This window comes from Anoplophora glabripennis, unplaced genomic scaffold, assembly GCF_000390285.2.
Source record: "Anoplophora glabripennis isolate ALB-LARVAE unplaced genomic scaffold, Agla_2.0 scaffold3, whole genome shotgun sequence".
NCBI lineage: Eukaryota > Metazoa > Arthropoda > Insecta > Coleoptera > Cerambycidae > Anoplophora > Anoplophora glabripennis.
In genome coordinates, this window is record NW_019416486.1 from 2,450,667 (window position 1) to 2,466,458 (window position 15,792).

Sequence of the window (15,792 nt, forward strand, 5' to 3'; positions counted from 1 at the left end):
GTTATGAACAAAACGAATTTTGAATTCTTGAGTGATTTTCACTATTTTTGAAAATGTGTTTAAGTCAGATAACAATAATCCATGATATTTTAAAAAAATTACATTATTTGAAGATTTTAATATGTCAGGTGTGTATTTTTGTATTAATAATACTGTGATACTAGACTTTGCTGGTATAATTCGATGCTAGTCTGGGCATGTAGTTCACAGATTCATATTTAGAGAAAAATTGAGGATTCTAATTTAATTATTGAAAAAAAATCATGTTGAGGTACTTGTAAATATTGTGTTCTCTATATGTAGTTATCTTTTTATTGTGCATCATCTTGGATATGCCATACAAAAACCTACTATAATGTAATAAGATTTTATTCAATGTGCATAAAATATTTTTTCTAGTACAACGCAAACAATAATCTTCAAGTAATTGTTGATTAATCTGCATAATTTATGAATTATTCATATCATATCGTATACCTACATATATTTTTTTTAAATTAAGGACTTGCGTAGGTCAGTATACAATTTTCTATTTAATAGGCTTAACATTTTTTAAACTGTATCTACTTATATTACAAGGAACAATATTATTAAAAAATTGCAATGGTATGCTACTTTATAGATAAATTATTTTGTTGATGACATTTAAAACAGTGTTTATAGCTCGGTATTTATTACACATTAATATTTAGCAGCGCTTTAGTAAATAAACAGTCACTAGTTTCAATCGTTCAATTATTCACATGTAAATAAAATTAGTACTATGTTATATTTGGCTCAAAGTATATAATTTTTCAACACGAATAACTAGATGCGATATTGTTGTTATCAAATTATTTAATATTTCCTGGTGATTTATTTATATCGGTATAAAATATTTGCACTTTTCCTTTATACCAAAGATTTCGTAATACTTTTTAATTGAAAGACATTTATTACTCACTTCAAACGTTTCAATTAACTGAACGGTATTTTATTATTGATATTTAAGAGTAGTTCATTATCAAATACATGAATGATTTAATTGGTATTAGAACTAAAAATATGTTGTCGTTTTCATTAGTAATGCAAGTGAAATTCTTAAAAAGTAGGTATACGACTTCTCTTAAATAACCTGTATAATGTATTTTTTACCAAAATTGCTTTTAGTGACGTCCTGTTATACATTTCTTTCAGACATTGAATAATTGCATGGTTTGTGTTGTGATAGTAAATATTTGTTCTTCCACTTCACGAAAAAGTTTTGTTGTTCTTTCTTTTAATTAATATATTTGTAATTAATCACGATGAGGTCCGAACAATGAAATAACGCAAATAAACAACTTTTTAATACACTTCTTATAATATATTTCTAATACCTAATAAACATTTATTTGGAACTTATATTTTATAATTCACTAGCAAGTATCTTATCGAGTCCAGTTTCTGAAATTTCCGATTATCTTTGGGAACTTATTAATATACTTTATAAAGAAATTAACGAGATTAAGAGAAAAATCTAAATTTATTAATCTCGCTTTAAGCTTTCAGGAAATAGTGTCGATAACTGCGCATTGCCCTCTATCTCTAATAGAGGGCAATAATATTTGCAGCTTTATCAAAACTGCTACCCATTTCCCTGAAAATTTCAATTAGGCAGCAGAGGCACAAACTTGTTTACGTAGTATTTTAATTTATCAGATTGTAATATTCCGCACTAGTTCATTACAGCGATGAGTTGTTCGAAATAATGGGCTTGCATGAAAACTAACTTGGATAACATCTGTCCTCGCTATTCTACAGATTTCGCTTATTTGGTTTCTAATTAACAATGCGTTAGTTGCAAAACGTTTTATCAAAACGTGAAATTTGTAAAAGTGTAACTTTTTCTAAAAATCTGTCTAACAAATGTGTTTTTGAATCGTTTCTTGCAGTCGGTGCAGTATTTAGGAATTTTAGCATTAACTTATGGCACATTAAATTTTGTTCAGCAAAAATTTGAAATATTTGTATTATATGTATTTCAGAAGCTATTTTCCAAAAAATTGTATTGTCTGAACAGTCACAACGCACTTCTCCCTTTTTTAAATGAATTCAATTTTTATTCTATTAAAAACAAGAACACACAATTAAAATAACAAAATAATTTACTTCACCAAGTGATTTTAAAAAATAAAAAATAATTTAAATCTATTTTATCGTAGAAAAGTTGAGTTGGAAATTATTGTAACAAACTTCTTTGTCAAAACTTTCGTTCCACTTTTATTTTTATTTTTTTTTCATTTTAACAACGAATATTCATGCAAGATTCATAGACCATGACTGAGTTAATATTTTTGAAGTGATTTGAATTTAATTCCCTTCGAGGATCTCAAAAACTGTATATGTATTAAATTATTTATTTTATTTGTAAAGAACAAATTAGATAAACTTAAATGGATAAAATTTGAGTGAATTATATTAAAAAGCGCGTCACAGGGCCGATAGTTTTTTAGTCTAGTTCAGTTTTACTGTAAATTTTTATTAATTTAACATTATTTCAAGATTTCGGCGTTGAAGATGTTTAATAAAGAATTTACGAAGCTCGAAAACATTTCTCTCCACTTCCGAATTTTCATTAACACCAACAAAGCGCCGTATCCAATTTTCCAGCACTCTTTCAATTTCAAAGCTCAAACAGGCGAGCACAAACAATAATTTATAATCCACTGCTTGGACGGAATAATCCATCAAATGCGCCACATTTCGCTTTCAAAAACAATCGGAGTCGCGGGACCGATCACTCCACCAAAACACGTACATTGCGAGTATCGCGTCGAGTATTGCTCTTCTTCGTCTTTGGGCCTCTGCAGAGGTCCACACGCATACGGCGATATCATCGTACTGGCTCTGGCATGCTCGCAGCACCGTTCTTCGCGGCCGGAGTCGTAGCTAACACTGGAAGGACGCGTTGTACACTGCCGCCGCGACCCGTTCGTAGTGCCGTCTTGAGTCGGAGGGTCGGGGGTGGCTTCGGACCAACCGAACGCGCATGGCTCGCGAGGGGGTTCAGTGTTGCCGAAAATTGCGCGATGGAACGGTGCGGGGTTCATTAGGGGGGCTACGGCCAAGACGCGCGTCGAGGGTTGGCAGGGGTCCGTTTAATGGGAAGAAAGAAGTGGTACACGCTACAAATACTTCCTGCGGAATAGTTGCAGGGAATATTAAAATGCTGACAAGCTCACCTTTTGACAAAATTTGTCTCATCTCGTGTGATATGGCATAGGAAACAGCAGCAGTTTATTTGATGGGAAGAAATTAGGAATTAAGAAATTAACACATTACAGACCAAATCCGAATCTAATGTCATAATTCCTAGATCAGTTCTTGTTTTGATCCTTACAAACCTACCACAGCAATCCTGTGTCTGCCACATCTGGATATCTAAGAAAAGTGGCCTTAACAACCAAGCTTCGCCTCAAGAACGTTGGTTTCAAACCGGTTGTAGGATGTGGAGAAGTAAGGAGTCGCCTGTGGAATGGGGTCATCGGGAAGATGCTCCTTCTGCAGGCAGACATTGACAGTATATCTCCCCAGTTTGCGCTCGACAAACCCTGCACAGTACTCATCAGGAGACAGGCGAAGACTATCGGTAAAGATGTAATTAACGTCTTCACAGACGGATAAAAAAGGAAGGAAGGTGCAGAATGTGGAATTTATTCTAGATCCTTGCATATCCGATATCAGTAGGCAATGAACAAGCATGCTAACGTGGTACAAACGGAATTAGCAGGTAAAACCATAACTGCTAACGAAATTGCCCGTAGGCGCACTGCAAGTAGAACCATCAGAATCTACATAGACAGTAGATAAGCGTCTCTTACACAATCAAGATAACGTATAGATCACTATGGAAATATCACCAGGCACTGGTCATGGCTTCAGTTTCTAACAGCATATCTGTATGCTGGTCCAGGGAAAATTTGAATGGTGAAATAGTAATAATAAAGAAACTGAGAAGCCAACCAGGAGTGCATAGGGTCTCAATATTTTTAGACCCGGTCACACGCTGAAATTATCAAGGAACACATCCATAAAGAATTTATGATACAGTGGAATGAAAGAAATAGCTATCAAATTGCTAAGGAGTTCTTGGAATACCCTAGCAAGGATATAGCCAAAAAATAGCTAGCCATGTCTAGGTCAAATTTTCGTCTGGTGACAGGTATTCCAACTGGACACTGTTGGTTAAGGAAGCACCTTCAGAACACGAGGAAGTGTGAAACACCTCTTTGTAGAGGTGTGAACAGGAAGGCGAGACAGTACAACATGTGCTACATGTCCAATGATTGACTTGTCAGTTTGAAATGTCGAAAACCCCTTTCTAAAGAGGTGTCTTGATGTTAGGGTCACAACACGAATTGATCCGGGAGTTCTGAAGAATATTTAAATACTGATAATTATATCTTCTAACAAAATCTACATATCATAAACAGTAGTTGAGGGATTGTAGGTGGTAGGAAGAAAGAATTGGTACATATCATACAAATACTATTCGTAAAACAGTTCGAGAAAAATTTGAATCTTGACAATCTTATATGTTGACAAAAGTTACAGCTCGAGAAGTGCGGCGGGAGGGATGATAGTTATTTGTTTAATAAGAAATAAGAAGTGGTTATACAGTATAAATTATTTTCTGAAGAATAGCGGCAGGGAACATTAATTCCTGAAAATAGGAAGACATTGTGTGTGCTAACATCATACAAATACTTTTAAGAATAGATGATAAGAAGATTTCAATTCCTACCCTAGTGATACATCACAAGTTCTTTTTGAAGAGAAAATTTAAGTCCTGACACAGTTCATGGTGGCTTAAGGTTGATGCCTTCTGAATTTGTTAAATGAATCAAGATATCAGAAAACAGCTTTCCCCGCTTAATTTTCCACATTCGATGCAGTCTTCTAAATGATCCTATGAACTTTTTTGTTGATCCAGATAATATTCACCATCTAGGTAATTTCGGAAAATAAGAAGATATCATCTCATTTGGATGTCATCTAACCTCCTTAAAGGGTTCCTATGAAAGGTTCTTTAAAATTTGTTGTAACGGGCTTCAAAGAAGAAACTACTAAGTTAAGAAATATTTTTTTTTTGTTTTTTTTCCCATTATTAAGTTATTTACGCTGGTTTTGATAAAGACTTTGGATACCAGCTTTTCTAAACTTAAGTATTTTTTACTGAATGAATATATTGTCTTTTGTCTACATACCATAATATAACATTTTTAGTATGAAGTATGAATATAATAATATAATGATGTTAAAAATATGGTCAATCAAAATGGTCAAACAAATATTTACATTTTTCGGAATATTTCAATGTTCTTATCAAAAATAAAACAATAATTTACTGATGTTGTACAATGTATATTCAAAACAAATTTAGCAGGATATGACGCAAAAGCATTACAATTCCAAGAAATGAGGTAGAATTACTCATAGTCCCACAAATATTAATTACTTCTGCGGTTAGATATAGTTGTTATGGTTTAACTTCCCATATTTATATTTACGATTTATTTCTTAACTGATAAAGAATGCAATACATAAATTCAAAAACTAATATCAAATCCAACTGCCTTTATTATGACAGATTTGATCACTTTTGATGAAGAAGAAGTTAATTGAAATTAGTAAACTATTCTTCTCCTAATATCATCATTTCAAAAAATCCTAGGTGAAATAGTATATAAGGTACTCACATTCTACAGGGCTGGAAAATCCACATGGTCCATCTGCCTTTACGTGAGAGCGACAAAGTAAAGTAAAGAAATCCGTGCGATAGACAAGGATGGCTATAGTGAAGACGTTTCATAATCTGAATAGTCACCGCCCGTTTCGGGTTAGAAGTGGGAGTGACTATTCAGATTATGAAACGTCTTCAATGTAACCATCCTTTTCTATCGCACGGATTTCTATGGCTTACTTTATCGCTCTCACGTAACGGCCGATGTACCATGGGGACTTTCCGAACCTGTATATTTTATACACAAAAGGCAGCAGGAGTATTAATTACTTCTTGCATTATGTTGTATTCACATCAGTGATTCGCAGCAGACTAATTTTGTAACATGAATGCGGTGGCTCTGCGTTTTTACCTGCTTATTCATTTTTAAAGAATCTCGTTATAGAAATTTAATACAGTATTAATTTGACGAGCTAATATTTTTGATGGGAAGGTAGAATTACATAATAGTTCCACGGTTTTGTGGATATTTATGTAATTTCCGTTCTATATCCATGGGGGTTCTGAAGATCTGATATATACGAAGAAAATAGAAAAATTTTCTAAAATTGTTTCTAAGTGTTATTAGGCTAGCAGCAGTATTGTGAACTATATAACATTCTCTTTTGAAATATAATAATAATATGCGTGTGTGTATGAGTGTGTGTCTGACTATACTACGTATTTGTATGTGTATTGCACATGAGTGTTGTGTATGTATATTTATAAGTTATATTGTTTTTTTACACTGTTTTAATAACACTTTATAATCATATTGCTTTTAATATGTTAATTGACTTTCTGAGGGGTAGGCTAATTATCAGTTATCTGTGTCTAGTCCTTTTGTGTAGGTATAGGTTTTATATTGCCATTATGCACAATAAATATTTTTTACCTTTACCTTACCTTAAATGTTTTATTTATTTATTTATTCTTACAATAATTAATAATAATACTCTTATTTTGATTAAAAAAAATATGTTCTTTATATAGTGTTATTTCTAAATAAACATCGTTCCTGAGATTTTTTTTTGAAAATTGGGTAGGTACTAATATTCGACATGAGGAAGTTTTTATTGGAAAACATAAAAAATAAAATAGGAACGAGCACATATGTGCCCAAAATATGAAAAGTCTGTCCAATATACATAATCCAAAGTTACTGCATTTGAGAGTTACATACGAATTATCTTCAAATTTGGTGCAAGAAACAGCAGCATGGCCTTCTATTATTAGCACAAACAATTTTAACGCAATATATAAATCCAGTAAGTTATTTCAAAATAAAAAATGTTACACCACTGGCCAGGAGAGGCTGTTGTTTCTCAATCTGGTGTGGACTGTGGACAGTGAATACCACAAAAAAAAATTACAAGCACACAAATAAAAGTCGTTTAATATCTGTTACAAATTAGTAACCGTTTTGTCATTCATAACCTCTGATTTTTTGTAAGATTTGTCACAGCAGCTCTATTTTTAGATTCGCTATAGCTAATACTAAAGAACCTGTCCTTTTACCTTACGAGAGACAATATTACATAATTCTTTCACTATCGCGTCTCATATATGGTAACGCAGTCGTCTGACATAGAGTGCTTACCACTTGTACATATTTTTGCATACATAATTATACCGATTATTATTAATGATAGCTTGTCTACTAATTTGTGCGACTGCGTGCGTCAGTTTGATCAGATGTGGACGGTGAGATGTAACAAGGCGATAAAGCTTTCTTTTAAAGTGGGCACTAATTATCCTAAAAAGGTTGGGTTTAAAGTCATATTTAGATGATTCATTTAAATGATTATTCATAATATCTTTGAACAAATATGGTAAACAATTAAATGTGTTACATGGAAATTGCTTTTTTAACTATATTTAGGCGAAGAAACATTCTACAGGTAAAAATTTGGATTTTTTTTTCTCTCGTAAACATGCATCCTAAAAGACATTCGTTATAAGTTACAGTCCTTAGAAGTTTTAAAAAGAGAAATTTCTTGATTAATCGATAGTAATGTCAAAATTAATCTCCAAGTTTTTGTGTTCTATTCAATTCTGAATCACAAAAATTAAAAAAAAAATCGTGTGTGGTTTTACCAGGGAGCTATGCCTTTTCAACTACTTCCAACTTGAAATGGGATGTAAAACAAGACAAAGCAAGGGTGGAACTGAAAATAAATAAAAAAATAATGGGTTTTTGTATTTTTTACGAACTACCTTTTTTGAGAAAATACGACGAATTATTTAGTTAAAGACATGCGAAATTACCACTGCCACCTAAAAGGTGGCTCCTTGCAATGTTGAGGTAAGTTAGATTTTATATTATTATATAACATTTTTTCTTTAAATTACGTTTATTTCTCCGGGATTAATTTTTATAGCAAATCTTCCAAGTTGTTCTTAAAAACACCCAAAGTATCGATTAAAATGGAGATCAAGGCTAAATTACTGGTCTCTTTCTACCAATCATGCAAAAATCATCGTTTCTGGCGTATTCTTAGGTGGACATATGATCTAGTAGGTCAAATTAAGTTTTTTAGAAAACTCAGGTAATTTTGTTTGCTTAATATGGCAAACAGAAAAAAATATGGCAGTCACGCTTATAAAAATCTGTATTTGCAAAATTTGATTATGAATTTTCATCCCGATAATGTGCATATAAATAATATGAAAGTAAAAAATGTAAACTATTTATTATGAAGCTATATAGCTGTACATGCATGACTTTATCTTTTTTCTTTAGTATTCCAGACACGCGAGGCTTCTAATAGAATTGTTTTTTAATGTGTTACGTAATTCAATAGAAGCGGAAGATGTTAGTGTTTGTTAAATATCTTTATTTATTGCAATACAGGTTCGGGATACACTGTGTATTTTTTAGTAGGCATAGCGTTTCATGAAGTTCTAAGGAATCTAAGGGAAAAAACAACTAATAATTAATTAATAATTGGGAGTGCTCATTTTTCCAATTTTCTTTAGTAAGAATGACTTATTTTTTATAAAAAAAATCTATTATGAAACCCATGTAGCTAGTGCAAATGTACTGAAATTTTCTAATTTTGTCATCATCCCCACTCTCTAACATTCCTTACAAAATTTCTTCTGGAAAGCGTGAAATAATATCGTTAAGTATCATACATTTACCATACGTATCTTTTTCATTTACCGAAGTAGTTGCAGCTTTCTGCAAACAACAATATTTTGACCTATTACGGCCAAATTGGCAGGTGTCGCTCTTGAAAGGACGCCCCTGTTCCGAGGTTCTTACGGTTAAGAGGATTATGGGACCTTTTATGGGAGAGCAACAATAAATAACATTTGTAAGGGCCTAGGTAAGTTATCGACCCACTCCGGATCTAGAAATGCCATTATCTGTGAATGCAGAGGTTGCCGTCGGTATTATTAGCATTTTCTTTGCCGATCTTGACTCGTAACAAAGGCCCTTGAAAAAAAAACGACATTCGACACTGTGTAATCCTTGCACAACCCTAGGTGGGTTCATTCATTCAAGAAATTTATTAATGGAGTGTAGAAGTAGTATTTCAGATGGGACCTGGATAGGGAATTGTAAATTTGATACAGATGAGAACATATGTTTGTCAGGGGTCGTGTTTTTTAAAGGAATTATTTATGTACCTAATCAGTAATCGACACGTCTTGTAACTGGAGTCTGTTAAGATATGTATCATGTTCACGAGTATGTGACCACTAATACTGATGAAATATTGTAAAAAAATATCCCAAACAACAATATCTTACATGTAATATATTATCGCCTAGCGTCTGTATTTCTTCTTCAGATATTATCAAACAAATTATAGATTTTTTCTTGTGTTTCTTCAAAGTTCATGAACAGGAGACGAGGTATGTTTAGAAAATAACCGAACTTTTTGAATTACGCGCTAATGGAGACATTTAGTTATATGCAGTTGGCAGCATTGCATTGCGCATAACCTCTTCTGTTTTTGGATTATTGATATCTCATTTAATTTTCGTGATATGGTTATTTGATTGTAAAGTATCTAGGTGACGCTTACGGAGATGATGCTCTGGGTCGTACGCAATGTTACGAATGGTTTTCACAATTTAAAAGTGAAGATAAATCTCGACCAAGAAGACCATCGACTTTAATTGATGACTACCACGTTCAGAAAGCCAAAAATCTGGAGCAGGCAAATCGCCTACTGACTATCAGAAAAATTGCAGAAGATGTGAGCATCTCAGTTGGATCATGCCATGAAATTTTCACTCAAAAATTGAACATGGATCTATGTTGAAGCAAAATTTGTCCCTCTTTGATGGCCGACAATGGAAAAAAATTTGTGTGGACGTTTGTCGACAACTCTTTGACCAATCTCATGACGGTGAAACATTTATTCAACGCATCATAATGTGAAACGAAAACTGGATTTATGGCTATGACACTGAGACAAAAGTTCAATCATCACAATCTCCACACCCCAAGAAAGCACGGCAGTCTCGATCCAATGCCAAAGTGGTGATCACTTACTCGCCAGAGACTATTGATGACATCAAAGCAAAGTCGTGACAGACTTTAAAAACCATTTCAAATGAAGCTATCTAGCACTGCTTTGCGAAATGGAAACACCGCTAGGAAAATAGAGGAGGAGAGTACTTTGAAGGAGACAAGGATCTATAATGTATACAATTAATAAGTTTAAAAAATATAGTTCGGTTATTTTCTGAACAGACCTCGTATTACGAACTCAAAGTATCAATAAGTAAACTGTAGGGTAAGCTGGAATATAATTGGAGTGCGTGGACCATTCATCACTGATCGAATCCTTTCTTAATGACAAGCAATTTACAGTGTTGGTTAGTTTACTGTCACTCTGAGAAACGACATGTTTTAAGTGATGTGCCCCAGGGTTCAGTACTAGGTCCTATATTACTTTTAGTTTATACATCAGATCATACATGAAGCTGTGCATTGTTTTCCTATGCAGACGACTTGTAGGTCTTCTCATCGCCATCTTTGATTTTACAAAATGACCTTGATATTATTACTTGTAGAAGTAACTAATGAATTCTTAATACGTTTTCGAAAATTTGCGCTGCATATATTCACCCGCATTTTGTGTTTGCTGTCAAATTGTATGGTTTCCTTTTACTAAAGGATGATAATTTAATAATGGAATACATGATTCTCCACTATAAAATCTATTGTCCAAGTATTCGTCCGCAACAAGGATGTGTGTGTCATAGGTCATGATTTCAAATTGAAGAATGAACATTTTCACATCCATACATGACAGTATTAACTGTCGAATTGTGTGTTTGCTATATGGAACTCACTATCGATTAATGTGACATCAATGCTTTTGATTAAGTCCTTTATAAAAGCGATGCAGTACGTTTTAAAACGTACGTACGTTGGTAAAAAGTAGTTACATTTGAAATTGAAAAATAATCAGTGGCGTCAAAAGTAGAAGGGGATCTTATCTGCCAAAAAATCTAAAAATTTATTTAACGTTGCGGATAATTTTCTTTAAAACTCTGTATTAGGTACATCTTGAGTAATTGACCAAAAACTGCTTCAATTTTTGAAGGGTCGTAGGAAGAAATACTAATGTTATTGTGTTTGTTTTGACCGAGCAAGTTTGTTGCAACGTTTCTGTTAAGTCCTTTACTTTGTATTTTTGGAATATTTAAATGATTCATTCCACGTGGTTATAAATAGAACGTGTATCACAACAAGCACTATTGATTCCGACATAAACGTTGTCTATGCAAGCTTGGTTAGGAATACTAAAACGTGAGTTACACGTGCTTCCATATCTCAATAAAATTCAGTTGACAGAAACTGAGGCTGAAAGAAAAATTAAGGAATCACTTCACAAAAGATTTAATTAGCTGGCACGAATTCATTAGATTTTGAAAAGAATAAGTTTAATTTTTCAGTTTCAAACTTCAGCCCGATCCGCTTGCCGTTTATTAGGGTATTGACATTCGTCATAAAAATTTCCTTCATCCTTAATTATCGGCAAACAGCATGCACAAACAATAAGAGCGTTTCATGGCTTTCCGTTATTCCTCTTATTTGTTTTTTATTTGTGAAAGAAAGCAAGTTAATTAAGCGGCGGGTGGAATGCGAGAGACCCCTAGCGAGGGCAATGTTGACATTGCCTTTCCTGTAAAGATGTAGCACCGAACATCAAAAGAACGGTATGCCTTATCTTTAGCTTTCCTCTGGCTTAAACTGGAGAAACCGTCCGACGAAAAAACAAAGGCGAAATTATACCAGACCCGTCGCAGGATGTATAAAAAAAGTTTATGACACGTTTCATGAAGGAGAAGTGTCAGCGTATGGGATGTGCGTGTAGGGTCGGCGACTTGAAAGTTATCCTTTTTTCCGGTAGCCGGATTAAAAGGATTCGTTGTGCTCAAAGGGAGAGTTTACGAAAATGTTACCTAGATATTTTTAGTTATTCTAAAATACTTTGTAGTTTCATATAAAATGTTTGATAAATAGTGGAAAATTATTGTTGCTAGTTGCTTAGACTCTTAACAATATTTAACAAAATATGAAATATTAAAAACCTCGAAAGTTAATAAGGCTCTTTTTTAAAATCCGTTGAATAAAATTATATACATTGAAATATAATTTCAATGTGTGTGTGTGTGTGTGTTGATTTTAATTTTAATTTTTAATTAAGCTGTAAATTGTTCCATACAAACCTCTACTATCTTTTATGTCTTACCTTGTACCTTCTTATATATATATATATATATATATATCGAATATTTTAATAACAAAATTTGTCATCTTTTTTCGGCTCAGCTTACACACAATATAAGGAATAATTATAAAAAAAGTTAACTATTAACTAACTTTATTTGATCTATGTAATACTGAGTACGTCTTCTTATATTATTTGTTGCCTATCAGACAGGGTCATCTCTTATATCTACACAGGAACGAAAATGGCTGTTCATTTGACAGATTTTGTCAAAGCTTGTGAAATATTTAAGTTACAAGTGATTGGATTATGCTTATTTCTGTACAGGTATGTCCTGTGGTTTGTTATTTATACTTTGCAAAGATTTGATGCGAGAGAAAGCATGATTTATTGGTGATAGCTAGCAATATTATAGTGCACTGTGTTTTAGGTACCTGGTACGTTGTAAAATTTGAAGTTTTCTTTGCTGGAAACTACGTAGAGGCCTTGCAGACTATTTATGGGCCCACTGGAAACTGCTTTGGAACTGCTTTATACTGCTGGTAGCGGAAAATTTTCATGGGATGACAAAATAACTTTCTATGGACTCTGGCAAACTATGGATTTAACTGGTGAGTGTTTAATTTTCTTTCTTGAACTGTTTTTTCTTGCTTTATTTTTAATTTTTCGCAAGCTGCCTCTCCACGTTGTACATCATGCAAAACCCAAGCCATAACCAATCAATAACTTTTTTGGTTTTCTCATGCTTCCTGAATATTCTGTCTAGCTTTGCTTAAGGTCCATACAAAGATTTTTTCAGTCCTTGGATGTCCTTTTCAATCACTTTTTCACAACACTACTTATAACTAACACATTTTTAACAAATATCCTTTTATTTTTATATACAATTCTATAAATTAATTAATAAAATATTCTTTATTTTATGTTTTTTAGGTCATCTCCGGGTATTCTTACAAAGTCACCTTTAGCTTTGACATTTGTGAAAAATATTATAAAATTTGACAATTGATGAAACTTTTCATGTTATGGTTTATGTTGGATTGTGATATCTTCTTTGAGTTTACTCGTCTTCCAACGATATGTATACCAGATTAATCTATAGACTTTCATTCGATATAAGTGACTCTAGGTTTAGATTCGTTTTTCTCTATGTACTGAGTACTAACAAGTGTCGACGTCATGTATTTTATGAAAATTTATTCTGTACTTGAGAATAAAATTAAAAGATTATTATTTTTATGCTATGTAATATGATCATTATTACTTTTATATCAAGAATATCCATATTAACAATTTTATATAAATTTGGTGTTGCTATAATAATAATTAAAATTTTTATACGACTTTAAGTTCGGTCAGGCAATATTTTCATATGAGTTTCTACATGAACATTTCAAATTCGTTACAATATAAATGATAGCACACCTCTTTCTATGATAAAACTTACATGTTAATAAAATTTTCTTTCAAAAAGTATTTTTCTTTTGTATATCAGTTTATTTTTTTATGTGAATCAGTACATTTTGAAACAAGAAATGAATTGGAATATCCAGGAATGCACATCAAAATAATAAGAAAAAACTCAAAATATTGTTATGCGATTTTCATTTGTTTTCAAGTTATGACATACATTTCAATATTAAAAAAATAATGTATTGATATTCTATCAACCATCAATCTCTGTACATGGTACGGATATAAGCTTTGCTCGTGGAGGGTTTTTATTATCTTTTATAAGGAGTGTCCAATTAAGTAGCCAAAAATTGTCACATTTATTGTGACTTTCGACACGATCGCAGATAAAATATTATTAACTTTTCTTTATTTTTAAGTAAGGACTCTCTCGCAAATGATGTTAAACACCTGTATATTTGAAAATAATGCCTTATTATGTACTATGATATATGTGTAATAAATAACAAATGTACCTATTAAATAAGTTTAATATACTACTTATATAAGAATATTTTCTATAAGTTATTGCCGCATTGAAATATTATAAAGATAAAATTATATGTATTTTTGAAACTGCTGAATAGTTTTTACGTAAGGGGAAAAGTCAAACAAACTGTTATTTACAAAAGCAATAAAGCTAATTTATCCAAGAACTTATTAATAGTAAATGCTCAATTAAGTAAAATTACCCAGCATGACTTATTTATTTTACAGCGTCCAGAATTATGCACACCAGAACGGAAAAATATTAAAATTGGAGAATTTGTACATAATTTATCAGCAAAGTATCACGATGCGTTTTATTATTCAAGCCGTGTATACAGGACGTTATAATAAGCGAGTCGCCACAGAAGAAATAAAAATTCGAGAGGAAGCCAATAACTCAATATACCTCGAGAATACTTAATATCTCCGTTCCCGAAAGTCCTGGGATTGAAATTAAGCGAAGTTTATTGGCCTGTAGGTGGTTATTTGCTTATGACTAAAAATAAATAAGCAGTGACTGTAAACGATTCTGTTGATTAGGTGTAGTAAACAACGATTAAGGGCTATAGGAAGTGATTTTATTACGAAGAGGCCTTTCACTGCCTCTCACTCAGTTTTATTGAAGGTACAGACGTAGGCAGTAAACCATATACGACTCAATTTCAAAGTACAATGTAAATAAATAATTTTAAATGTAGGTACGCATTTCTCATTCTAATGAAGTACAACGTGAGTGATCATAAAGAAACGTTTAAGTACAATAAAATTCCAAGATAAATTAAAAATTGTCGTTTAAGGAATTTTTCCTCTTATATAAATAAAAATAATTAAGGGAGAAATACCGATTTTATTTGAAAGACAGACATTTTAAACCCTATTAAATTCACTCTTTATGTATATTTTATTGTAATCGAACAAAGTATCAGCTGTTTTATAGAGAAAAAGATTCACATGAATATGATTGTTAGCTAGCATTTTGTAAATTGAAATCCTCCATACTTGAAAATTGTCATAATAAATGTCCCAAATTCCTAGTTGAAACTAGGTATAACATTAGACATATGTAATTAAAATTTTTTGTATTTTCAGATTTTCAGATAATGTTAATACTAGGTTCAATTGATTTAAAATTCAGTTACTGAAGTATTGAATTGAAAATTTCATAAAAAATTAAGTTGTGAATCAGCATCATTGTAATTCTCACAATTTTTTTATATGTGTTTTAAAATGATCATGTTGATAATAATGTGCAGTCAAGGTAATGAAAACATGTATTATCCATTTATACAAGGCGTCTTCTATGACCATGTCATAACTTGAGTATTTTGAATTAAAAACTCTTAATGAACCAACTGTCTAAAGATAATGATTTTCGATACACATGGTGTTCAAGTTGTTTGACACGTT

At 32.2% G+C, this 15,792-nt stretch overlaps 1 protein-coding gene across 7 annotated transcripts in view; it reads right to left on the reverse strand.

The window, feature by feature from the left end:
- The window catches only part of LOC108917606 (teneurin-m), a 697,030-nt gene that overhangs the window by 37,745 nt on the left and 643,493 nt on the right, over positions 1-15,792 (reverse strand). For 2 of the 7 annotated variants that reach the window (XM_018724326.1, XM_018724317.1), the window contains exon 1: positions 2,780-2,923. The exons of the other annotated variants lie outside the window; for them this stretch is intronic. In XM_018724326.1, the coding sequence (XP_018579842.1) occupies positions 2,780-2,858 (79 nt within the window). In that variant the 5' untranslated portion in view covers positions 2,859-2,923. Of the gene's footprint in view, positions 1-2,779; positions 2,924-15,792 lie in introns of those variants that run through there. 7 annotated transcript variants of the gene reach the window in all.